General features: G+C 40.1%; 1 protein-coding gene across 5 annotated transcripts in view; it reads left to right on the top strand.

The window, feature by feature from the left end:
* Window positions 1–19,194, top strand: part of LOC103697299 (uncharacterized) — a 58,309-nt gene extending 39,115 nt beyond the window's left edge. For 3 of the 5 annotated variants that reach the window (XM_088708459.2, XM_089926706.1, XM_088708460.2), the window contains 5 exons: window positions 4,723–4,769; window positions 17,326–17,413; window positions 18,168–18,301; window positions 18,386–18,484; window positions 18,799–19,194. In XM_088708459.2, coding sequence (XP_088564585.2) covers window positions 4,723–4,769; window positions 17,326–17,413; window positions 18,168–18,301; window positions 18,386–18,484; window positions 18,799–18,882 — 452 coding nt within the window. In that variant the 3' untranslated portion in view covers window positions 18,883–19,194. The remainder of the gene's footprint in view (window positions 1–4,722; window positions 4,770–17,325; window positions 17,414–18,167; window positions 18,302–18,385; window positions 18,485–18,798) is intronic. The other 2 variants (XM_089926707.1, XM_088708463.2) reach the window with 1 other exon arrangement.
* Window positions 19,195–27,767: the final 8,573 nt, after the last annotated feature.

Here is a 27,767-nt window from a genome sequence, read left to right as displayed (position 1 = left end):
ACTCACACACTTACTCACTTAGATAAATTGCTTGCTTAACTATTATCCGCGAATTCTTTAGTTGCAAGCATACTCAATCAAGTCACATTCTATACATCAAACTGTCGCTAAGTTTAACTTTCACTGCGCATATATACAACTTAGCATAATTAATCAAAAAGTGCTAGAAGTAGCTTAAAAGTTTTAAAAGACCCAATTCACCCCCCCTCTTGGGTTGTATCTACTGGGCAACAAAAAGAAAGAAGAAAGTTGAAACTCCTAGATGAGCAAATATAATAATTATAAGCTACAAAGAAGAGTTTAGAGAATAGTTATCGCTTGATGAGACTTCTCTCTTCTTTGTCAAGAATGCTTCACTCTTCAAGGGTGGATGGAGCTCTTGATATCTCTTGGAATCTGCTCAACCACTTCCTTTCAACTCTTGAATGAAGCGCTTGGATGAAGAAGATTAGGGCACTTGTCTTTCTTGTGTAAGCTTTGATTTTTTTGCAAAAGGATGTCTTTCTCTGATGAATAGTGTCCCTTTAAATAGTTTTCCTCACCCATTGGACATTCCTCATTGGTCAGATTTCAAAAACTAGCCGTTACTTACTGTTTGGAGGTCAAAAAGTACTTCTGCAGAACTAGCTGTTATGCTTCTGCCCGTGCTTGAGTCGACTCAACTTTTACTGGGGTCGACCCAGCTTTCACTTGGGTCGACTCATGCAACATTGGGGTCGACCCTCTCAGGAACCACAGAACCTTGTGTTTCAGCCTTCCTTCACTTGGGTCGACTCAACATTTTTTGGATCGTCTCAAGGTTGGGTTGGGTCGACTCAAATTTCACTTGGGTCGACCCTCTCAGAGATTCCAGAGAACTGATTTTTGAATGACATAGCCTTTGCATCGACTCATGTTCTGTTGGGGTCGACTCAAGGTTGGGTCGACTCAAGTTCCATTTGGGTCGACCCTCTCAGGGATTCCAGAGATTTGTTTTCTTGAAGCTTGAAGATGGGGTCGACTCAACTTTCACTTGGGTTGACCCAAGTACTGTTCATCCGTGCCATTTTTGCAGAAGTGTGCCAGATGTTTTCTTGATGTGCCTGGGTCGACTCAATCAAGCTTGGGGTCGACTCAATCCATACTTTGCTGCAACTTAAGGTTAGATTTATCCATATAATCAATGAAATAAACTTTAAACAATTTTGAATATATGTCATGGTGGTGCTACATACTCTAAACAATGAAAATTACTATTGTCCACTTAAGAGTACGTTTCACTTGAAACTTTGCCGAATTGGAATTTAGAATTCACTATCCTTTTCCTATCGCAAATTTTATCTCATTATTAATTATTGTATTAATCATCAAAATACCACTATCATCCTCAATACCAAACCGTGCTCCAAGAGACTATTTTAAGCCATATAAAGTTTTCTTGAAACAACATACTAATCTAGACTCCTAAGCAACAAACCCGGAAGGTTGCTCCATATAAACCTCCTTTTGGAGATCACCATGTAAGAAAGCATTCTTGACATCTAATTGATGGAAGGGCCAGTGAAAAATAGCAGCAAGAGAAATAAATAGACGAATAGAAGAAATTTTTGGTACAGGTGAGTAAGTTTCTGAATAATCAAGACCATAAATTTGGGTAAGCCTTTCACCACCAAACAAACTCGCAACCTATCAATGGTATCATCAGGATGAACTTTCATAGCAAACACCTTGTGATGACTAATAGTAGATTTACCAGGAGGAAGAGATATCAATTTCTATGTATCATTCTAATGTAAGGCATACATTTCCTCTTCCATTGCAGCTTTCCAACTAATACAATGCCTCTGAAACTGACCTAGGGAGAGAGATGATAAAGAAGAAACAAATGCACAGTATGAGGGAGACAAGTTATTATATGTGACAAAGTTAGACATAGGTATGCTGTATAGGTACGCTTACACTTTCAAACCGTAATAGAAAGATCGAGCTTTGAAGTGGTATTGGGAGGTTGAACTAGATCCGATGACAATGAGGTAAATGGAGAATAGGTGGCATCTGGGAGGTTGGTATCTACTGCCTTCTGTTGATGAGTATACACTTGCAAAGGACCAGGTGACTGCACATTCGAGGAACTAGAAGATATTGGAGACCCGAAGGAGATAGGAGGAACAGGAAGGGGAAAAGGTTCATCAATGTCATGTTGAAAGTAAAACATAGGGTAGTAAGGAGTTGACTCAAAGAGGGCTCGTTTGGTTCGCGGGAAAAGAAGGAGGGAAAGTGTGGTCACCGGGAAAGTAATGAGATGCTTCTTGTTTGGTTGGAGTTTTCAAAGGAGAGAGATGAGAAAGTTGTATTCCCATAGGAATATGATTCTCACATTTCATTGAAAAGTCTTTTCCATGATTCCCATGAGAAATATGGGAAAGTTACTTTTCCATGAGGCGGGAATCACTCCATCTTTATTTTTTTCAAAAAGATCCTTCAGCATTAAAGAGACATTAAAGACTTAATTTTTATTAAGGGTATAATAGGAATTACGCATAACTTTTCTAGGAAAGTGGATGGTCAACCAAACATAAGCACTCTGAAAATCTGTCACTTTTTCATGTTTAACCAAACATGCCAAAAGTACATTCTCAGGTATTCTCTTCCTAGAAATCTTTCCAGAAATCATATTTCTAGGAGAAAAAATGCTTCCCGCGAATCAAACGAGCCCAGAAAGTAACATCAGTTGAGACAAAGAAACAATTTAATGATAGAATATAGCACCGATATCCTTTTTGAGTATAAGAATAACCTAAAAACAAACATTTGATAGCACGAGGATTTAACTTATCAACATTGGATGCACACTGGTGAACCAAATTGGCAGACCCAAAAATACAAGGTGGTAAAGGAAATAGAGGTTCTTAAGAAAATAAAGTGGAATGTGGGAACTTACTACGGAGATAAGAAGAAGGCATAGATTAATTAGATAACAAGCAGTGAGAACTGCGTTAGCCTAGAAAACTTACGAACATTCATATGAAATAGAAGGGCTCTAATGACTTCTAGAGGATGCCTATTCTTTCTTTCAGCAATTCTATTTTGATGTGGAGTATGTGGATAAGATGACTGATGAAAAATATTCTCTGGTATCATAGTCGGCAGAACCAGTACCGAGCACCGTACTAATTCTCCGCTGACACGAGTCGGTACGTACCGTGCTGGGACTGTACTGACGGAAGAGACGACATGCAGAGAGGAAAAGAGAGAGAGAGAGAGAAGGGGGAGAGAGGGAGGGAGGCCGGAGGAGGGTTTCGGATGTTGGCGGAGGGGCGACGGAGGCCGACCGAAATAGGGGAAGCATCCACGACCTTACTTTCCGCAGCCTAGGCTGGCCTCCTGCCCTCTCCCTCTCCCTCTCCATCTCCCTCCCCTCCTCGCCCTCTCTTTCCTTCTTTTTCTTCGGCTCTAGCAACGGATTTCGTTTCTGTTATCGAAACCGTGCCGGTGAGCCATCGGTATAGCTCTGGACGGCCGGAACCGTCCAGTTTGGGACGGTTCCACCGACTCTGTCTGGTATTTTCACTACGAATTATGCAAATTGGTAAACCAAATTGAGTTTTAATTTCAGCACATTAGGACAAAAGATTGAACATAACTCAAAATGATCTTCTATTAAATAAAGCCAGGTAACTTTGGAATAATCATCTATAAATGTGGAGAAATACCGAAATTCTAATTTAGATGTAAAATAAATTGGACCTCAAACATCAGAGTGGACTAACATAAAAGTCGCTGTGGCTCGTCTATTGCCTCGGGAAGCAAATGAAACACAATGGTGCTTTCCTGCTTGACATAACTCACACTCTAGAGATTTAACATGACACAAACTTGGAACAAGTCTCTTCTAATTCATCAAGGATGGATGACCAAGGTGGCAGTGAATTTGAAGAGGAGAAACTAGAACAGAACACACAACAGGTGAAGGAGCACCGTTGAAGTAGTAGATACCCTCAGATTCACGTCTTCAGCAGCTTGTCATATGATGGTGTCCCCTGTGCTTTTGATGTTTGTCAGGCTTTTCTCCGCTTCATAATTTTGTACTAAGAATGCAATGCAAATGCTTTTAATTGTGAAGCTCCAAGTTAGTCTAAGCAGACTGAAATCATTTGTACTCATTCATTAACAAAATCTTATGAAGTCTATGTACTCTTCTTGTATCACTCACAAGTTCGTGGAAATCTTCCTTGCACATTATGTAGTTATGTCTATACCACTGTTATTTGTTATTTTTATTCACTGGCACTTGTTGTGAAGATAAACAATATGATTTGAATTTGCATTCGTATTCTGTGAAACGATACAGCAACAAAACTAGTAAATTTTCTCCAATGTAGAGAGAAGTAGTGTCCCTAAACCTGGAATAGAATGATTGTAGCAGACCGTAATTAGTTTGGGATTAAGGCTTATTTGAGTTGAGTTGAGTTGTAGGGAAAGGTACTATAAATGAATATTAGAGTATTTACTTCTTTTCTTTTGCATTTTTTTCCCTTTCACTTTGTATCCTTTTATGTGACCTCTGTGTAAAGACATGGCACATACATCGAAAGATGGAAGAAATCACTTTGTTCATTGACAAGTGAGGCTTACTTTGGCTCTCAAAAAATTGTTTCCTAAGACAAATGCTCTCAATGCATCTCTTTCGTTGAGTAGTTCTGGTATCATTAATAACTAGCCTTTTTTGGTTTAATTATGCAGCTGCTGTCCCCAATCTTGACATGGTCGAGAGTGTAGACAATAAGAAGGTAAATTATCAATCTAGTGGCTAGCAAAATTTCTATTCTCCAAATTCTTGAACATGCACATATGGCTTTGTCAATGTATATAAAAACTCATCAGAAAAGGAATCTACATTTAGAATCTGAATAGCCTTCTATTGGGAGACGGCTATTTAACCCTTAACAGCTAATGCTTCTCCCAGTTGGTTGTGAAAGAATTTAAGACTGCTTCTGACTTATCAGTCAAGAGTAAGTGGCATGCATGAGACTGTGGTGAAAGTTAGTCAAACCATACGCCCTCATGTGAGTTTAGTCAATCTCCAAATGTGAGGAGATAATGTTAACTTCATTCATTCATTTTTTTATTATTTAAAAGAATAATTTGTCTATTACTTTATACCAGTACAATTAAACCAACATACTTGAGGTGCTTATATGACTAGGTAAATTTTAAATGAACGCATATATATATATATATATATATATATATATATATATATATATATATATATATATATATATATATATATATATATATATATATATAATGTCAGGAAAAAAGGGGTTTGGAAACACCCATCTGCTTTGTATTTATGTCATATATAATGTACATGATGGTGAGTATTGTTAATTTCCCACTGTAAAGAGTTTTTTTCTCTTATCATTTAGACTATGTAAAATACTATGTAAAATTTACCTGGCTTACCTTGATTCAATAAAATCTAGGTGCAAGAATATGGTGTTCTAAATTTGCCAAGCTCTGGCTACTTCTCTCATAGCTCCATAAAGATCTCACAGATTTGTCAGTCCATCCAACAATATGTTAGCTTCTACATTGATGCAAAAATTTTATGATTTGTATTTCTACTGTTTTACTTCACTTCAAATAGCCTTTTAGTTGAAGAAAATCTTTGGAAAATTACTGCGATCTCCACTAATATGTGGCAATTTAGTCATCTTAATTGTTGTATGGGTAATGCTTCCAACCTACCTTCAGGAAAGACAGGTATGGGTTTGTTTACTTCTATACTCTCATGGTTCCAACCATTGTAAGACTTCTACTAAGACCTTTTCTGAGTTCAACCTGGTATTGGAGTGAAGAAAACCATCTTTCTACAATTTATCTTTTCTTTATAATTCCTCAACAGTCTGCATCACATCCAGAGAGGCTTAACCCACTCAAAGTTTGTGCCTTATTTCTTCTGTTCTCACACTAACTGTGACTGTTGAACAGATTAACATATTTGCAATGCCAACATGTCCTGTATTTAAAATTTAAATCCTTCCTATCCACTATTTTGGCTTGTTTCCCAATGGATGTTTTTCAACATAAAATGTTTCAACTTTATTTCGGTGATCTGCAATAACCTGTTTGTTTTCTGAGAATTTCTGGTGACTATGATAGGCAAATTTAGTGGCCTTATAATAGGCATATGCTTACATTGCAAAACCCACAGGTTTAATGTTCAACCTGTGCCTCTTCAGATGCGGCATGGTTGCTTCCATCAGGGTTATTTTGCATAATTCCACATTCATTTCTTTGCCTGACTTAAAGCATTGATACACTTCACATTTAGTTGTCCCGAGCAGTTTGGGTCGTCATGAGGGAAGGCAGCTCTTACTTGCCATCATCCAGAATCTCTCTTTCTAGGATGTTTTCTGAATCTTATTTGTGCAAATCAGCCTCGTAAATGCTAATAATCCTTCCCTACAATATTATTATCATCAAAATTAAAAAATAATCTACAATATCATCAAATGAAGACTCTCCATCTTATGCTCTCACCCCATGGAAAGAAAAAGGATGAACATCCACCACAATTGGTGTTTTGTTCACATGTAGAGTACAACTTTCTTGCCTTCTTGCATTTATTGCTGCTCAAATATTAGGTTATAGCCCCTTCAGCAAGCCAGGCATTTAAAGGCCAACACTGACTGGACATCATCTTCAAATAATTGTTCCAATTGCAGCCTCTCTAACAGTTATATTTTCCCTCATTCATGTTGAAGTTGAAATGGAAAAAAATAATTAATTGACCATGCAAAATTCAGAATAATACTACAATCCGAGTATCTTGGCCATTTCTAATTTAAAATTTTCACTCATGGATATGATAATGAGCTTGCTTGCCTATACATTCATCTCTCCATTCTTGTTGTGATAATATAGAGGACATGTCAAATATTTTTTTTTTTCTGCGATTTAGCACAGAATCATATATTTGATAAAGTATAGATTCAGACATCTTCATCAGTAATATTTTCTGTGCAATGCTCATTCCATTCTTATTTCGTTTTCCTCAAGTCTTGATTGGTAAAAAATATGTGGCCACAACATAGATGCAGGCATGCAGCTCTCCTTAAATGTGACAAACCATGACATGTTAATTTTAAAAAATCAGAGCCTTTATTCAATAGAATAAAGAGAAAAAAACTGCTGTGGGAGTAACAATGTTGAAGATCTCATCACACTATTTACCACACATAATAGTTGTGCCACATCATCGCTTCCCTTGGTTCAACTCCTGTCCACTTTGAAGATTCTGTTTCAAATACATAAAAGTGAGTCAGATATGTGACACACTGCTATCAGATTCTTTAGTTATAGATTTTAGAGAAGAGAGTTCTAGACAACATTAGGGCTTCTCAACTATACAATTCATCCAACCGAGGTTTGCCATCTCAGTACTAGATCCCATACTGGTACCATCTTATTACAGTATCAATACATGGTATGGTGTCATAAGATTCAACGTACCGAGTGTCAATACAGTGCTGTACCCCATACCAGTTTGGTACTACTACGGTATTGCCTGGTATGGTACGGTATCGATCGGTATGGAAAACTTTGCTTCCAACTAAGTACGTTATTTGTGTGGCAAACTATAAAGACTCGGACTTTGCTCTAAAGACCGATATTTCACAACTAAACCAGCATACTTGAGTGACATGCTGCAAAATCATGTTGCATGGCTCGCATGGCCATTCCATGACTTTGACATCCATGTACATAGGATTAGGCTTCCAAGTTAAGCTGTAATAGTAGAATTTTCCAACAATAGGTTTGATCCGCCATAATGATGTTTAAAATGAGCTTATCTTCCTTTTAGAGTATTAGTCAAGGAATAAATACTAAATAACTTATCCGAAATGTCATCTTTCTTATAACCTTTTAGATAATTTGGGATCTTAGTTGTTAGATGCATATATTGGAGAACATTAACAAGTAAGATCTTTAAATTTTTTCTTCCCTTCAATATTCTAAGTTTAAAATGCATAACTTGGTTGAAATAATTTATTTTTTCCTACTGTCACGCCCCGAGCCCGAGGCGCGGCAGACGCCGCACGCCCGCACGGCGGGCCGCACAGGCGTGCAAGGCATCGGATCATATCAAAGCAAATACAGATGTTCAAAACTGACATAATTATTTAAATTTATTCAAAAGCAGTCTTACAAAATTTCAAATAACATATGCTTACGTAAGTCAAATACTTTAATCAATCTAACTAAAGGACCAATAACTGAAGGAATCGTCGGAAAATCTAACGCACTCCTCAATCCCGTGAGATCAAGCCTCTGGATCTGAAAAATGGAGAAAATAGAATAATGAGCTACACTAGCCCAGTAAGCAACAAAATACCCCAGAGTGGGGTCAGAGCATATCAGATCAAAATACAGGATAATGTCTGGAATAAATCATAAATAACATCGTTTTGTTGTTTTCAAAACTTATTATCATTTTTCCAAAAACTCTTATACCAGAATCTCAACATAATAGGCTGCGGCCACGTAACCCAGTGGCATGGGTTGCACAAGGTGCCAAACACCACTATTATTAAGCACCGGTGGTACGGTGTCCAAATACCACTATTCTAATCACCGGTGGTACGGTGTCGAAACCGGTTCCTCACAGATTACAAGTCGACAGGGCCAACGTATAATCCCCATTGGCGGGGCCAGAACAGAACAGAACAGATCATAGCCATGCTGAGAATACATATATATAAAAACAGATTTCATAAATTTTCCAGTCATAGTTTACGGATTTCAAAGCATAATTTTCAGAAATTTAACATGCCAGACCCATTTTACTAAATACAAAACATATTTCAGAATTTAATCTATTTATCAAATAATTTAGAAATCACACTCGAAGTATTAAGTTACTTACCTCTTCTCGCTTGATTCCTACTTCAGATAGACGGATCAGGTTCACCTGTTAAAGTTTAATTAATTTCTTGTTAATTTCAGACTAAGCAAAATTCAAAAATAATACTATTGGACATGGCCCAACAGAGCCCAAAGTTGGCCCATAATGGGCACGGCCTGATAGGGCCCATATCGGACTCGGCCCAATGGGCCCGCATAGACTCGGCTAAATAGGGCCCCCAAGGTTGGCTTCTAATTTATTCATTTATACAATAAGATTTATTGCAGGGACTAATACTTAATTACAGGGTACTATTCTATAATAAAACTTGAGTGAGGGGACTAAATAAATATAGTTGGGGGCCTTTATGTAATAAATCTTTCCTATAGGGATCAAATACAAATTACAGGAGTCCCTATTTCTGAAATAGCATACTGCCAAGGGCTTAACTGCAAAAAATCTGTTTATTGGTCAAATGGGTTTGGGTTTCGGATCCCGGGTTTCGGGTTCGGGTTCCAGTTCAGGTTCAGGTTCAGGTTTGGGTTCGGGTTCGGGTTCGGGTTCGGATTCTCGGGTTTGATCTGGATCCAAGTTGGGCCCATGGGGGTATTGCCCAACTGGGCCCAACCGGACTGGACTGGGCCCAAGTTGGGCCTGCAATGGACTGGGCCCAACGGCCCAGTTTGGCCCGTGATGGGCCTCCTCCTTCCCCAAACTCCCCCCCACGAACAGGGGGAGAAGAAGAGACAGAGGAGAGAGGGAGGTGGCCGGCGGGGGTGGCCGGCTTGGGTGGCCGGGGGCCACCCCTCGATCGACTGCCAGCCAGCCGCCATGGCGGCCGGCGGCGTTGCAGGGACCGACGGGGAGGAGAAGCAACCGAGATGATGATCTCGGCTGCTTGGGCTGAAACAGAGGAGAGGAGGATCTCGACGGAGGAGGGCTTACCGGCGGTCGACGGAGGTGGCAAATCCCGGCCGAGGGAGGCTCGGTCCGGCGTCAAGCGACGGCGGCGATGTTTGAAGCCGAGGGGTTGGATCTCGGAGCAGGGGAAGCTCGCGGAGGGGATCCGGGCGGCGCTCGGTCGGGAAGACACCGATCGGAGAGGAGGAGGGAAGGAGGAAAGAGGAGGAAGAGGGCTCGGTTTGCCCTAGGGAGGAGGATTTGGGGGGTTTTTATCACCCCCCTCGTGATGGCTCTCCACCGCGAAGATCGCGGCGGCCGAGCGAGATCCGCGGCCGCGGTTCGGCCGCGGATGAGCTGGAGGGGGGGTGCCGCGGGACTAGCGACATCCCCGCCCCGATCATCCCCGGAAGAGCCGGAGAGGATCGCAAATCGCGATCCTCTGTTCCGGCCTTCCAAAAAGAGAACGGGACTGAAGTCGGCAGGGGCTGCCGACTTCAGCCCGTGTCTCACATTCTCTCCCCCTTAGAAAAATTTCGTCCTCGAAATTTAACATACCTTAGCTTGCAAAAAGGTCCGGATATTTTTCCTTCATCTTGTCCTCCAGCTCCCATGTGGCTTCACGTTCTGAGTGATTGCTCCACTGGATCTTAACATAAGGAATCGTGTGCCTCCTCAATGCTTGCTCTTTTCTATCAACCACACGTACAGGCTGCTCAGGATATGTCAAATCTTCTCTAAGCTGCAAAGGAGCCACTTCTACCACATGGCTCATATCTGGAATATACTTTCTTATCATAGAAACATGAAAAACGTTGTGGACTCCAGACAGTGAAGGTGGGAGTGTCAATTTGTATGCCACAGCTCCTACTCTTTCCAGAATCTCAAAAGGGGCCCACATAGCGTGGACTGAGTTTTCCACGTATTCCAAATCGCATCACCCCTTTAACTGATCAAATAAGTCATCAATTCTTGGTAGAGGATACTTGTTCTTTATTGTTACTTTATTTATCTCTCGATAATCAATACATAATCTCATACTACCATCCTTCTTCTTTACAAATAAGACTAGGGCTCCCCAAGGTGAAACACTAGGTCTGATGAAACCCTTATCAAGAAGATCCTGCAACTGCTCCTTTAATTCTTTCATTTCAACTGGAGCCATTCTATAGGGGGTCTTAGAGATTGGTGTGGTACCAGGAATCAAATCAATTGCAAAATCAATTTCTCTATCTGGTGGCAAGCTGGGGAGGTCTTCCGGAAAGACATCGGGGTATTCATTTACTACTGGGATATCTTCAAATCTTTGATCTGACTGTCTAGTGTCAACCACTGTGGCAATATATGCCATACTCCCCTTTCTAAGTAGTCGCTTAATTTGCATAGCAGAAATAATTCGAGGGGAGGTATATGCACCACTGCCGATGAAGCTGAATTCAGTATCTCGAGGGATCTAAAATTTTATCCGCTTTTCATGACAGTTAATGGTAGCAAAGTGTGATGCTAAGTAGCCCATACCGAGAATTATGCCAAAGTCATGCGTATCTATAACTATCAAATCAGCAGGCAAGTCTTTACCTACTATCTGAACCGGACAAGTCTTGCAGACCTGATTACCCATCATCCCACTTCCAGCAGGGGTGTTAACATGCAAATCATACTCTAACAGCATGCAAGGTAGATCATGTTTTCGCACAAATATCGATGACATAATGAATGTGCAGCACCAGTATGAAATAGTATATAAGCATAAACAGAAGCAACCGGTAGTGTGCTGATCCCTCAAAGGATAATGACTAACCTTAGAGTCAAATTATTATGTTGCTAAGAATATGATTCACAAAATGAACATGTACTGATAATCATTAGATAGCAACGATTTATCTCAAAAATGATTTGTATCAAATCGCAAAAGTAGGTCTAAGAAGGCAAAGTATTGATACCATGATTCAATATGCCACAAAGCCTTTAACTTAAACTTATAAATCATAAGATGAGAGCAAATAATGCATGGTTTATTCAGATATTTAACAAATTAGACCATATTTGGTCATCAATCAACTAACCCGAGTCATGATACGTTCAAATTATCATTATTATTATTATTTTCTTAGCATACCCAAAAATAGCAAAGTCTATCCAAGAAATAACATAATCATATCAGGATTGACCTGAGAATCAATAGTGTTCACCTTCCCTTATTAACAAAATCTTTCATTATTGAATAACATAGTCTTTCATCATAACATGTTACCAAAACACAGTCAATATTTTTGACCAGTTTAAATTTACTCAGTTAATCAAATTTCTGCTGCACAACTCAGATCAATATTTTCCAAACTTTCTTATTGATCCCACATCATCAGCAAATTTTTTTTTTTTTTAATATCCAAACAAAATTTTATCCTTGCTTCCCAAGTACACTAGATCATGATTAACCCTTGAGATAGTTATCGTATTTGTACCATCATATAATCAAGCAATCATATTCTAGATCCAAATTTGAACTAAGCCAATTCTAGTTTTCCTTAACAATTCCATTATACAAGTTGATATTTATTCGAAGCTTCGATAATTAAAAGATTCTCGATCGATTAACTTACTCAGGAGCTTATTTAATCATCCCGAATCTTTTCTTTTAGGCTAAACTTATTTTGGCCTCTCATGAAATCCCCCTTGCATTTCTCATACGGTGATACAAAATCCATAATCAACTCATAGCCTTGATTTATAAATATTTAACTAACAAGAATCTAATAATCTGGTTCAAAGATTTACAAGAAATTCCACAAAGATATAAACTCTATGATTTTACATTGAGATCAACTCCTCAAATAAGTAAAATATTTTTATTTGTAATACTGCAAACATTTCAGGATCTTGTAAATCTACTGGACTTTAGAGAATTTACTAATAACACAATGATATCCATATCGATCAAAATCAAAAATACTATACTTTTCAATGATTTTTATTTTTATTTTTATTTTTTATTTTCTTTCAAGCATCAAGAACTTTTCTAAATCAAGCAAGTCCTATTTTCGACCAACCCAAAAAAATATTTAAATCCACCAATATTCTCAAGATTACTAATTGACTTTCCATCAAAATATCAATCTTAATTGTTTTAAGTCTCAAGTAGAGCCAAATAAGAATTATTAAGTCTCATCCCAAAGTATATTTTCCTTCTATATACGAGCTCCATGCATGATCCACATACAGATTTCAATGAATATTTTCTAGTCCAAGCTTTAAACATCTTTTTATAAATGAATCTTAAATTGCTACCAAAATAATTAACTTCAACTAGAAGCAATATCCACAGTGCCTCATATCAAGTTAAACTTCCCAAATAATTACATTGCACGATAATAACTCATGATTAATATTCCTTCACTTAATTTAGTCAAAATCTAATTAATCATAACTTGAAATACAAATTGCTCTACCAAGAAAACTCTTAGAGTAGCTCATTCACACTTTGGTTACGACCATAATTAGGTTGCAGTCTAATTTTAGCATTTCAAAATTATGATAAAATAACTCAAATTTATCAATAACAAAAGCAAATAAATGCCTTCATCTAATAGCCTAATGTCTACCCATCTCTCAAACTTTCTGACGAATCCTAAAGATCCTAAAACTTAAGCTCCATCTGACTATTTCAAATACAATCCCTAGGAATCTGAAACCTAAGCTCTGATACCACCAAATCTGTCACGCCCCGAGCCCGAGGCGCGGCAGACGCCGCACGCCCGCACGGCGGGCCGCACAGGCGTGCAAGGCATCGGATCATATCAAAGCAAATACAGATGTTCAAAACTGACATAATTATTTAAATTTATTCAAAAGCAGTCTTACAAAATTTCAAATAACATATGCTTACGTAAGTTAAATACTTTAATCAATCTAACTAAAGGACCAATAACTGAAGGAATCGTCGGAAAATCTAACGCACTCCTCAATCCCGTGAGATCAAGCCTCTGGATCTGAAAAATGGAGAAAATAGAATAATGAGCTACACTAGCCCAGTAAGCAACAAAATACCCCAGAGTGGGGTCAGAGCATATCAGATCAAAATACAGGATAATGTCTGGAATAAATCATAAATAACATCGTTTTGTTGTTTTCAAAACTTATTATCATTTTTCCAAAAACTCTTATACCAGAATCTCAACATAATAGGCTGCGGCCACGTAACCCAGTGGCATGGGTTGCACAAGGTGCCAAACACCACTATTATTAAGCACCGGTGGTACGGTGTCCAAATACCACTATTCTAATCACCGGTGGTACGGTGTCGAAACCGGTTCCTCACAGATTACAAGTCGACAGGGCCAACGTATAATCCCCATTGGCGGGGCCAGAACAGAACAGAACAGATCATAGCCATGCTGAGAATACATATATATAAAAACAGATTTTCATAAATTTTCCAGTCATAGTTTACGGATTTCAAAGCATAATTTTCAGAAATTTAACATGCCAGACCCATTTTACTAAATACAAAACATATTTCAGAATTTAATCTATTTATCAAATAATTTAGAAATCACACTCGAAGTATTAAGTTACTTACCTCTTCTCGCTTGATTCCTACTTCAGGTAGACGGATCAGGTTCACCTGTTAAAGTTTAATTAATTTCTTGTTAATTTCAGACTAAGCAAAATTCAAAAATAATACTATTGGACATGGCCCAACAGAGCCCAAAGTTGGCCCATAATGGGCACGGCCTGATAGGGCCCATATCGGACTCGGCCCAATGGGCCCGCATAGACTCGGCTAAATAGGGCCCCCAAGGTTGGCTTCTAATTTATTCATTTATACAATAAGATTTATTGCAGGGACTAATACTTAATTACAGGGTACTATTCTATAATAAAACTTGAGTGAGGGGACTAAATAAATATAGTTGGGGGCCTTTATGTAATAAATCTTTCCTATAGGGATCAAATACAAATTACAGGAGTCCCTATTTCTGAAATAGCATACTGCCAAGGGCTTAACTGCAAAAAATCTGTTTATTGGTCAAATGGGTTTGGGTTTCGGATCCCGGGTTTCGGGTTCGGGTTTCAGTTCAGGTTCAGGTTCGGGTTCGGGTTCGGGTTCGGGTTCGGATTCTCGGGTTTGATCTGGATCCAAGTTGGGCCCATGGGGGTATTGCCCAACTGGGCCCAACCGGACTGGACTGGGCCCAAGTTGGGCCTGCAATGGACTGGGCCCAACGGCCCAGTTTGGCCCGTGATGGGCCTCCTCCTTCCCCAAACTCCCCCCCACGAACAGGGGGAGAAGAAGAGACGGAGGAGAGAGGGAGGTGGCCGGCGGGGGTGGCCGGGGGCCACCCCTCGATCGACTGCCAGCCAGCCGCCATGGCGGCCGGCGGCGTTGCAGGGACCGACGGGGAGGAGAAGCAACCGAGATGATGATCTCGGCTGCTTGGGCTGAAACAGAGGAAAGGAGGATCTCGACGGAGGAGGGCTTACCGGCGGTCGACGAAGGTGGCAAATCCCGGCCGAGGGAGGCTCGGTCCGGCGTCAAGCGACGGCGGCGATGTTTGAAGCCGAGGGGTTGGATCTCGGAGTAGGGGAAGCTCGCGGAGGGGATCCGGGCGGCGCTCGGTCGGGAAGACACACCGATCGGAGAGGAGGGAAGGAGGAAAGAGAAGGAGGAAGAGGGCTCGGTTTGCCCTAGGGAGGAGGATTTGGGGGGTTTTTATCACCCCCCTCGTGATGGCTCTCCGCCGCGAAGATCGCGGCGGCCGAGCGAGATCCGCGGCCGCGGTTCGGCCGCGGATGAGCTGGAGGGGGGGGTGCCGCGGGACTAGCGACATCCCCGCCCCGATCATCCCCGGAAGAGCCGGAGAGGATCGCAAATCGCGATCCTCTGTTCCGGCCTTCCAAAAAGAGAACGGGACTGAAGTCGGCAGGGGCTGCCGACTTCAGCCCGTGTCTCACACCTACATGTCCCCCTTCTCCATATTCTTGTTGACCAGGCACTTGGGTATATGTTTAAATCTGTTTCTAGGGTCCATTTCCTTGCAGCACTTTATCATCACTTCATTCTATAACCATGAACAATGTACAGCATGATACTTCAGCATGTTTGATGGCCTCAAGCAACATCATGTTCTATACCTAATTCAGCTCAAGATAATTACACTCATTTAGTAAACTAACATGCCATAAAAAGACAGGTTTTTTCTCCCATTGAAATTCATACATGGCAAGGTTCGCCGGACCGACCGTACCGGTGAACACCGGTACTGGTACGGTACCGGTTCGGTACCGGTTGGAACCGATACCGAACTGGAGACGAGCGCGTTCGCAGCCGCGCGTGCGCGGACGTCAAAAAAAAAACTAAAAAAAATAAGAAAACAATGCGTCCGCGCGCGTCCGCAAATGCGTTAAATGCCATATAGTGGCATTTAATGCCATACGCGGGCTGGCAGCCTGCGTGGGCGCACTGCCCTGTGCGGGGAACCACGCGCGAGCGTGATTCTCTATTGGGGAATCAGCCGCGGGCGCGGTTCCTGCACGGGGAATCGCGTGCGGGCACATGATTCTCCGCTCGCGCGTCTACGCGTGATTCCCAAAAAAAAAAAAACTATGTGTCCGCACGCGTCTGCGCTCTTCCCCGCATGTGGATGCACGGAAAAAACGCGTTTGGGCCCGTGCGAACCGGACCGGTTCGCACCGGTACAAGTACGGAACCAATCGGTTCCGATCCAGTCGGAACCGTTTTTATATACTGTACCGTACCGGTGCCTGTCGGCACCGGTACGGTACAGGCTGAACCGACCAGAACTGATCGGTTCAGCATACCTTGATACATGCTATATATGATTTTCAATACAATGAAGCATCAAATTGGACCTTTTTGATCTCATCCGGGTCTTACATGTGCCAATCTGGCTCCTAACTCATCCAGAGCTAATCTAACTTATCTAATCATTGAACATCATCTATGCATCACTAGGGTTCAACTAAATCCTTTTTTTTTTACTAACATATGATATTTTTAGAATTATCATAACAATCCAAGATTAGTCCTCTCTTTACCGGACTTCCCAAATCCATTCTCATTTGAGTCTCAGAGTCTCATTAGACTTAAGCATACGCCTGATGACCTCAACAAGCCTGGCTCGGCTGTTGGAACTAGTCAAAGCCTAGATGTGCCAACTATGATTAGCTAATTGGAACCATTATTCATCCCCAAAAATTTTCTTATACACTCAATTTGCCGGCTTGTGAAGATTTTGCATCAATCTGTGAATCTGTAAAACGAATTTTTTTGCTGTTATCCTTTTCATGGTCCTGTCCACTATATCTTGCGATAGATAAATTTGCATTTCAAGATTGCCTGAATTCAAAAAGTAGCCACTATTTCTTGTGATAGATAAATTTGTATCTCAAAGTTACCTAAATTTAAGAAATATCAGCCTGTTGAAGGTAAACCCAATCTGCCTTGTGAGCACAAGTCTAGCCAGTCAATACATGGTGCAATATTTTATTTTTCAATTCATGCTTTACAGATTGCTAATCTTCTTGATCGTATGGTTGCTAAGCTGGGAAGGAAGCCTCTGAAGGTTTTGGTCCAAGTAAATACTAGCGGGGAAGTGTGTGAGTACTACACGACATTTCTTTAGTGGTCATTATTGCAGTAGAATTTAACTTCTAAATATGATTTTTAACAAAAGTAAGTTTTTAGTTCTTGAAAAACTACAAATTATCTATTTCATCAGGCTAAAGTAAAACAATAAAGTTCTTAGGTCATGTATACCACCACTTTGAAACAAAATTACACCAGCAGAGCATAATATAATAGGTCTAAGCATTTCAAAGCAAGTAACTAATTATATACAAGGGAGGTAATTCCAGATAAACTGATTGTGGAGATTTTCCTTTCACTCAGTCAGGTAATCACTGCCTTGGAAGTGCCTATGTTGTGCTTTTTATCAGATATGTAACTCTGCACAGCATCACATGATCTCTTGATAATTCACTGGCATATGAAGAAGGAATAAAGTTGAAGTGGTTTGTTCTTTAAGTACTCACCATTGTTAGGATTTCCTTTAACATAAAACATGCCTTCATGACTCACTAGTCGTTATTCTTTTGCCATAAGAGCATCCAAAGGTGCCAATGCTAACCCCCTCATAAACAAAATGATCTCAGCCAGGAAGACCTCATTTGAAACCTTTATGTAAAGAGAATGTTATTACACTCTTGTTTTATGACTGATAGTAGAAACTATGAGCTTTTGTCTTAAAGACTGCTTTAGTCATGTTAAATAACTTTTGGAAGGTCAATAAGGTGGCTTCTGTTCTACCTGCATTACAGGAGAGCCATACTGATATGCTTCCTTCTTTTGCAGCAAAATCTGGTGTGGATCCCTTGGGTTGTGTTGAACTAGCCAAGCATGTCAAGCTGAGTTGCCCGAACCTTGTTTTCTCTGGCCTTATGACAATTGGAATGTCAGATTACTCCTCAACTCCAGAAAATTTTAAGGTGGTTCTTCCTGAACTATTAAGAGCCTGTTACATGTTTCTCCCATGATTAACTAACATGTGGTTTCATATGTTGGAAGAGCAGACACTGTCAAATTGTAGGACCGAAGTGTGCAATGCAGTTGGGATATCAGATGAGCACTGTGAGCTGTCTATGGGCATGTCTGGTGACTTTGAGCAAGCGGTAAGAAATACAGTATTATGAAATTTAAACAGGAAAAAGGCAGGGCTAGGGGATCTGTTTTTGTTTTGTTAGTAGGAATTTATCTGCATAAATGTGAATGCCACTTGAGGAATGGAGCAGGGTCTGTCATATGCATAACAACATTGTTTTTTCCTATTATTATTGTTACAACAAATTTTTTTCTGTTTCTCATGGTATTGCTTAAAAGCCTCACCTCTTCTTGCCAAGCTTGACCTAATAATCGAAAAAAGAAAAAGTTGCATTCATGTTAAATGTGGAATTTGTACTTCTAAATTTTGCATTGGACTGTGCAGATTGAAATGGGCAGTACCAATGTTAGAATTGGATCAACTATATTTGGACCAAGGGAGTATCCAAAGAAGAAACAGAACCAGTGATATATGCTTCGTGCAGGCTTCCTAGTTTCTAATTATACATAGTGAGGTCTGATACACGTGGCTCTTCTGGTTAACTATCGGGAGGTTACGTTCTCCAGAACTTGCCTTATATTGTATATTCTGCTCCTTAGTTGTATGCAGTATACTTTTAGAGTTTATGGCTTATAGAGCATTAAGCATGACTTCATAAGTGTAGAACAACTACTAGGTACAAAAGCAAGACCCTTTCTAAGTGGCAGGAAGTTAATTATCACAACTTAAGGACTACACCAATTTTTTTTAATGAAAGAGACATGGCAAGGTTGTGTTTGGTATCGTTGTCATTTTTCTTATTTAAAAGAATCTGGAAACAGAAATTCTATTTAAATTTTTTTTTCAATTTTTGACGATAGAAAATATATTTGGTTTGCTCTCTTTTCTTTTCACAAGGGCCAGCGATGTGGCTGTCAACGAGAGAGAGAGGGAGGGGGAAGGAGCTGGTGATGTGGTCAAAGATGAGGGAGAGCTCGATATTGAGCAGAGGGGTAATCAATAGAGCGGTAGAGGAAAAGGAAGTGGGGATGGAATCATCAATGCGGCCGAGGATAAGAGATAACTCAGCATCAGCAGGAGAGAACTTGTGAGATCCGGAGAGCTGGTGTGGTTAGGTGGGGATGATGGGGCTGAGGGCGAGATTGTGGAATAAGAGGGGTTGGGAGGAGAAAGGTGAAAACCCATTTTTAAAAAAAATGGAAGTGAAAGATTTTCACTTTCACTTTTTTTTAGAAATAATGGAATTTATTTTTAAAAAAAAACAGAAACAGAAACATAGTAATCAAATATATTTTTTGTATGGGATTTCTTGTTTCTGTTTTTCTAAAAAAAAGGTATCAGGAAAAAGCAATACTAAGCCGGCCCTTAGTTTCTTTTTTTTGTGTGTATGTGGTTGCGTGGCATGCACGGGCACATGGGAGTGCATGTTTCTAATTATAGTCACTACGAGAAAAACAAGCATCATTAGAAAACAAAACTAATTGATAACCCCACATAAGAAACAAGATTGTTTCAACTCTGTCTTGATTTTATTAATATCTTCTCAGGTCCCACTATGTATTGATAACCATCTGATAGCTTTAGTAGTGTAATATGAAAATTAATGAACTAAGCAGTTGTCTGATCATCCTGAATGATTTAAAGATGAGTACAATATTAGTATTTCATTTTGTTTGAGTTGGAAAATATCTACTAAAATGTGCTCTATAAATTCATTTTTGCAAGTACATTTTCCTCCTATTATGCCTGCCAGACTAAATTAAAAATAAGTGCTACATGGACTCCAGAGTTATTATTGGGACTGAAAAGTTAGGATCCTTTTGTATGGATGTTAAGCATGTTTTAAACCTCTGAAAGAGGAAGCTAGTTAGAGTTATTATTGGTACTGAAAAGATTGCTGCTTTTATAGTATTTGCATTAGGCTGAGTAGAAAGGTGCTATAAGTGAATTTTGTGGTTCCAGTTGTCTTATTCCTGAATTAGTTACTCGACATTGAGTTCTTGAGAGCTTGTTTAGTTTCTGACAAACTTTATCATGCGGTTGCTTGCATGTGTATTAAAGAGATGAGGCAGTCGAATGAGGTTGAAGTGATCATTAGAGCCCATTGAATTATGTAATCTTTACATTATTGAAGTCCAATAAGGATAGACTTTAGACTTCAACTCTAATCACCAGTTTTCTAAACTGAAGCTAGAGCAGATCAGCTTAGGCCTTCAACTTGCCTGCATAATGTACATCATTGAGGCCCCTAAAAGCCTGCATGACTGATGAACCACCTAGACGTCAAAAGCATCTGATGAGACGCCTAAGTCACATCTTTAATTAACCTTTGTGAGAAAATTTGTATTAAATTAACGTCGTAAAGAATTGATCAATTAGTATCTGCTGAAAGTGATTCCCACAAACCCACCTAGCACTTGCTCAAATCAATCACCCTTGCCTGAGTGAGCACAGTCGCTCGTTTCTATGGTAGTGCACCGAGATGAACGCTCGAAAAATAAAGCCAATGTGAGCAAGTAGTTGTGATTGGTGGCATGCACGGCCGCATGGTGCATGCATTGTATGGTATAATTTCTTTTACACTTGGCTCAACAGCCTCATCTTTTTCCAACCGGGTGGTACCCAGCAACCTCAATTACAACAACCACCATACCTACAATATAAATGACCACCAACTTACAAATTTCCTCTGACAGGCCCCACCTTCTACAAACCCATGCCTATATCAATGGTTCAAGAAATCGTGAGCAGTGTCACAATCTCTAGTTTGACCTGGCCACCGATTTCCACACCTACTAAGAAGGGGAGGGGTCGCTGGATTGTAGAAGGCAACAACGGGTGCCTTCATCCTTGGTTATCTGATGTTCCCAGCGGATGTCTTTTATTTTTTTTATAGAGGGGTTTGGTAGTGTGGATTAATAGACGTCTCAAACGGGCATCTTTCATTTGATTGTTGCATTTGCGGAAAAATCAAGAGTCCGCGGGCATATTTTCTCATACCGCTCATTATTTTTGCTCGTTGTTTTGGTGGTCATCAAAAGTTAATGGCAGTTGCACTTCTTTTAAACCCAAAATCTATAAAAGATTCCATTTTGTTTATATCTACTCCAAAAGGGCGTGTCCGCCCAAAGGGATATGTATGTTGGATAATATATTTTGGATTGTTATATAACCTCGTAAAATAGGAAATGTGAGAGGTATCCTATCTTTCTTATTTTGCTAAAATTTCCTTATTTTCTTTTGGCTATCAAAGGTTCATATTGGTCCATCTTTCTTTGACTGCGTAGACTTAAAGGAAGAAGATTAGAGTTGCGCATTGCATCTTGGAGGCAGGCTTTCCAAGTAGCTGCCTGCAAATTTGTGGATTATGATCCTAGCAGGGAAAACACTATCTTTAAGACAGTATCTTTGATACGCCTTGCCCATTTGTTATTTTTATTTCTTCACCAATCCCACAGCAAGATAAAGAAAGTGACTTTTCAATAGCAAGTCAAGTGGTGAAGATTCCAGCTGACATAGAGACTTCAATCGAGTGAAGGAGAATCTTTTCCAATGATTGATATTGAACATACACTATTATCTTACCATATCTAGATGGAAACTTAGTTAATGGTCGAGATAACATTTCAGTGGAGAATAATAATATGCAAGGTGCGGCTCCAATGATATATCGACTCTTTATTAGGATCATTTTCTCACAGAAATAATCTATGCAAAGCAGAGATCCAGTGATCGACTCTTCGTCAGGATTATCTTGTCAAGGAAATAATCAGGGCTACACCAAGGAGCAATTGAAATGGCTTGAAGATGACTATATATCGAGGGATGATTTTGAATAAGGCTGCTGATCCACTGTTTGATATATTTTGGCATTACAACATGGCATTGGAATTAAAGAATGCTATTCAAGCCGAGATAATGCTGGAAATCATTCCTTTTTTATTAGTAAATATATTGAGTACTGTATGGTAGATTCCAAATCTATTTTTGATCAAATTGATGAGATGCAATGAATTGCCCAATATATGTGGCAATTGGTTAGCCTATGAGTGAGAACTTTCTAAGTTTCAACTACAATTGGCAAATTGCCACCTTCTTGGAAAGAATATTGTACTATTTTAAAACATAAGAAAGAATCTTACTCTATGAAAGAATTGCTCCAACATATTCAAATTGAGGAACAAGCCCGCAAAAGGGATCTACTCGAACAAAAAAAAAATGATGAGAAAGTACATATTGTTATGGGCAAAAAACCTATATCAGAAAATAAGCCATAAAAAAAATCTAAAAAACCTATGTATCACCCGACATAAACCCCTATAGCTTGAGCAGACATCCTTTCAGCTCTGCATCCATCACAAGCTGACTAGAGCCCTCTCACGTCAGACAATGGCAAGAGATGCAAGTTAAATTTGCACCCACTCACCCAGATGGTTAGAACACATTCCACTATAGTTATTTTACAACCTTAGGCTATTACAACATGATCCGATGTGGTTACAGGTGGATCTCATGTGGTTATAGTGAATCTCAAGTGGTTACAATACAACTTTAGGCTATTAGAGCATAATCTTCAGGGATTCTATATCCCTCAACTATAATAAACCAAAGACCCTTCATCAAAGGTAATCACATAATCATAGTTAGAACGATACAATGTATCTCTGACTCCTTCATTTCCATATCAAAAACCCTCTTTTGACTTAAGCATCAGAGGGCCCGATCAAAGCAAGCCCTAATGGATTCTCTAACCTCCCCTCATTGTCTTACAAATAATGGAAGCAACTCACATCAATGATCTGAAGATTAGCAACAATGGATTGGCGTCACCTATGGAAAGCAAACGAAAAGTCATGCCATCTAGAAAGAGGAACCAATTTGATATATCTCCTGTTAAATCTCAGAGTTCCTCGATAGAGGACACCCTTAGGAGAATCCCATATCCCTCAGTTGTGATTATTGACTTTGCCGCCGCAACCATCTTCTAGAGTGCCTATGACTACAAAGTAGTTTAACTAGCTCCAACAATAGGTCCAGGCCCCGACTAATCTAGTTAGGGGTCTAGTCCCAAAGAGGAAAGCCCAATCGACAAAATGTCCTCGATACCAGCTAGATCAGCAACCAAGGCCTAGTTGAAAAAACGATCGGTCCCACCAATGCTGGTCTCCAGAGAAAAGTAGAGAAAGTTCCAATTTGAAGAATAAGTCGAGAGATCTGGAGAAAGCTCTATGATGAGCGAGACTTGCTTGCTCACGGAAGGTGGCGACAGTCCCAGAAGGAACCAAGGACCAATTTGACCCACTGGCTCAATAAGATGAACAAGTGTCTAGCTTGGGTCATGGAGAAAGTGAAGAAAAAGTGGGTCGACATTTCGAAAAAGGCCCTCCTCAACAACTTGTTAGCCTTCACCGAGCAAATTTTGGCGGAACTTCTTCCCTCAATATTCAAGATGCACCAGATAGAGCTGTACGATGACATGATAGAACTGTACGATGACACGAAAGAACCCGTCGACCACTTAGAGTCCTTCAAGGCACTCATGCTACTGTATGGAGCTTCTAATGCTATCATATGCAATGCCTTCATGGCCACACTAAATAAAGTTGCTCTAGTGTGGTATTCCAACCTTCGACCATGCTCGATTAGCTCATTTGACTAAGTGAGCCAAAGGTTCATAGAGCACTTTATAACCAACCATAGTCATCGAAAGACCTCTACTAGTTTAATGAATATCAATTAGATGAAGGTTAGATCCTGCTAGGATAGATCGTAATAAATATTGTCATTTCTATCATGAACATAGGTATGACATAGAGGAGTGTCGACAATTGAAGGACGATATTGAGAAGCTCGTTCAGCATGGTTGTCTCAACCATTTCGTTAAGAATGGCCAAAAAGAAGATAAAAGAAGAGATTGGCGCTCGCTTGCAAAGTGCCCCCCGACCCAACGTTCTCTTGACAGCCAACCTATGGCCAGGGTTATTGAAGTCATTGTAGACAGACCTGCCAACGAAGGAGAAAGGAGCTCCGCTTGAAGAGCTTATGTCTGCCAAATCAAAATGGAGGATCACCTACCCAACAGACAGAGAAAGTAGGAGAGGTCATTACCTTCTTCGACAAAGACCTACAAAGCATATGAGCCCCCCATGATGATGCTTTGGTCATTTCAATGACCATTATGAATTTTAAAGTGAAGAGGATCCTCACAAATAGCAGTATCTTAACTGATATCCTATCCTACAAGGCATTAGAGAAGAGCATACCGAAGGATCGGCTTAAGATGATCAAAGCTCCCATGGTCAACTTCATAGAGAATTTAGGGCAACCAAAAGGGGTCATCTCTCTACCGGTTATTGCTAGTCGAGCACAACAGTAGGTGATGGTGATGGTGGACTCATAATCATCTAGGTTCCCTCTTCCTATAATGCTATTATCGGACGATCGACACTTAATCCAATGAGAGCAATCACTTCTATGTATCACTTGGTGTTGGTGATGAAGTTTCTAACTGAGCACTAGATTGACAAAGTTTGAGGAGATCAAGTGGCAGCTTGGTAATATTAAATGACTTCTCTCAAGGTGAAGAGTAAAGACCTGGACTCTGAGATGAGATGAAGGAGCAGAGGGGGGCACCTATGGAGGATCTAGTTTTGGTTTCCTTAATGAGAAAGAGACACTCTTGAACAAGGTGAATTGGTTCCTTATTGTAGCACGAGATATGAGCTCCACTCATTCATTTTCTTAGAGCTAATTCGGATGTATTTGCATCGGAAACCATAAATATGGCCGACAACAATACCTCAATGATGGTCCACAAGCTAATTATGGACCTAACTTACAAGCTCATCCAGCAAAAGAAGTGTAGCTATGCATTGGAGAGGTGTCAAGCCATTAACGAGGAAGTCAACAAGCTTCTTCGGCTTGAATTTATCCTAGAGGCTCAATACTTGGATTGGCTAATCAATGTGGTGATGGTAAAGAAGACAAACAAAAAGTTGCGAATCTGCATCACATTCATCGACCTCAACAAGGCATGCCCAAAAGACAACTTTTCACTCTCAAAGATAGATTAGCTCATGGATGCCACCTTGGAATATGAAATTCTTAGCTTCATGGATATCTTCTCTAGGTACAACCATATCAAGATGCATCTAATAAATGAGGACAAGACGTTCTTTATCATAAAAAGAAGGATGTACTATTACAAAATCTTCAAGAATTAGTCGACCATAACATAGAGGTGTACATGGACGATATGTCGGTAAAGAGTATGAAGATTGAGCAAAACATTGCCAACTAGGAGGAAGCCTCTAAAATTCTACGTCATTACGGGATGAAGGTCAATTCTTAGAAGTGCATTTTCAGAGTATCCTCGAGAAAATTTATAGGGTTCACGGAGACACAATAGGGCATAAAAGCAAATCTTGAAAAAAAAATTGAGTCCTTCAAGAGATGACCTTGCCGAGGATAGTGAAGGAGATTTAGTGCCTTATGGGACGAGTTGCTGCTCTAAGTAGATTCGTCTCGAGATCAGTGGATAAATATTTCCTCTTCTTCAAGGCTTTAAGGACATCAAGAATTGTGAGTAGACCGAGGGATGTCAACAAGCCTTCGATGAGCTCAAGAAAGCCCTTGGGTCACCTCCAGTCCTTTCTCACCTAGAGCCCGAAGAAGAATTTTGTCTATAACTAGCCATCTCCCTAGTAGCTGCCAACTTAGTTCTAGTTCGAGAAGAAGAGAGAAAATGGAGGCTAGTCTATTATGTTAGCCGAATGTTCCAAGAAGCTAAGATGAGGTACTAGAGAGTGGCAAAGCTGGCCTATCATCTAGTTATTTTAGCTTGGAAGCTAAGGTCATACTTTCGGGTGCACACCATTGTCGTCCTGACCAACTATTCACTATGACAGATTTTAGAGAAGCTTGAGACATCGAGAAAGTTGGTCAAATGGTGTTTGGACCATAGAAAATCGACATCTAATATTGACCCCAACCTGCCATTAAGGCTCAAGTCGTTGCAGAATTTTTGGTCGAGTGCACCTTTCCAGAAGAGGAGAATATAGAGCAAGTGCTTGTCTCGGCCAATAACCTTCTGACTTAGATATTATATGTCGATAGATTCTCCAACATAGGTGGAAGTGAAGTTGGGCTGATACAGATGATCTTGGAGCGTGAATCATCATAGTATGTACGTTGGTCCAATTTTCAACCTCCAATAATGAAGTCGAGTATGAAGCCTCAGTGACCAGACTGAAGCTTGCTAAAGAGCTTGGATTAGACCAACTTAGAATATACAGCAACTCCCAACTCATAGTGAACCAAGTGTGAAGGGATTATGAAGCCATGGAGCAAATAATGGTCCATTATTTAACCAAAGTGTGGCAGCTCATCTCCAACCTTTAACTACCTCGAGATCCATCAAATACCAAGGTTTGAAAACAATAAGACAGACTAGCTATCCAAGTTAGCCAACTTAGAAGCCACCATCCTTAGACGAGCAATCTACATTGTAGCCCTATAGAGCAAAAACATTGAAGAAGAAAATAAACCTATGATGTAGGTGGACGATGAGCTAAGTTGGACGGATCCCTTGATCAACTATCTTTGGGATGGGAACCTTCCCGAGGATAGAAAAGAAGCCAGAAGGATCAAACTTCAAGCTACAAGGTACACATTTCTTAATGGGAACCTCTATAAAAGATTCTTTACTCAGCCATATTTGAGGTGCCTCAAGTTAGATGAAGCATACTACGTTCTCCAAGAGATATATGACGGAGTTTGCGGCAATCACCTTGGGGGTAGAGAACTAGTTTATAAGATGGTAAGGCAGGGCTACTATTGGCCCACCTTGAGGAAACTGCTTAATTCATCCAAAAATGAAAGCGATGTTAGAGATTTTTAAGTATCTCACATCGACCTGCTACAAAACTGATGCCTATCAGCAGTCCCTGGTTATTTGTTCAATAGGGCATGGACATCCTAGGTCCTTTATCTCTCACCACCAGATAGAGAAAATTTTTGATCATGGCGATCGACAACTTTACTAAGTAGGTTAAAGTAGAGCCCTTATCTCAGATCATAGAGAAGAATGCAAGAGACTTTGTCTAGAGGTCCATCATCTGCAGATTTGGCATTCCATGGGTGTTAGTGACTGATAATGAAAGCAATTCGACACTACTCAATTCAAAGATTTTACAAGGGGCTTGGCATGGAGAATAGGTTCATCTCAGTCGTCTACCCATAGACCAACAGTCGGCCAAGGTGACAAATAGAATAATTCTATAGATTTTGAAGACCCAGCGTGACAAAGCTATAAGCTCTAGGCCAACGAGCTCCCGAGCATCTTTTAGGAGTAT

Source organism: Phoenix dactylifera, chromosome 12 (assembly GCF_051530095.1).
Source record: "Phoenix dactylifera cultivar Ajwa chromosome 12, Ajwa_hap1_PhDact_Kaust_v1.1, whole genome shotgun sequence".
Lineage (NCBI taxonomy): Eukaryota > Viridiplantae > Streptophyta > Magnoliopsida > Arecales > Arecaceae > Phoenix > Phoenix dactylifera.
The sequence above is the reverse complement of the archived record's forward strand: the minus strand, read 5'-3'. Positions and strand labels throughout refer to the sequence as shown.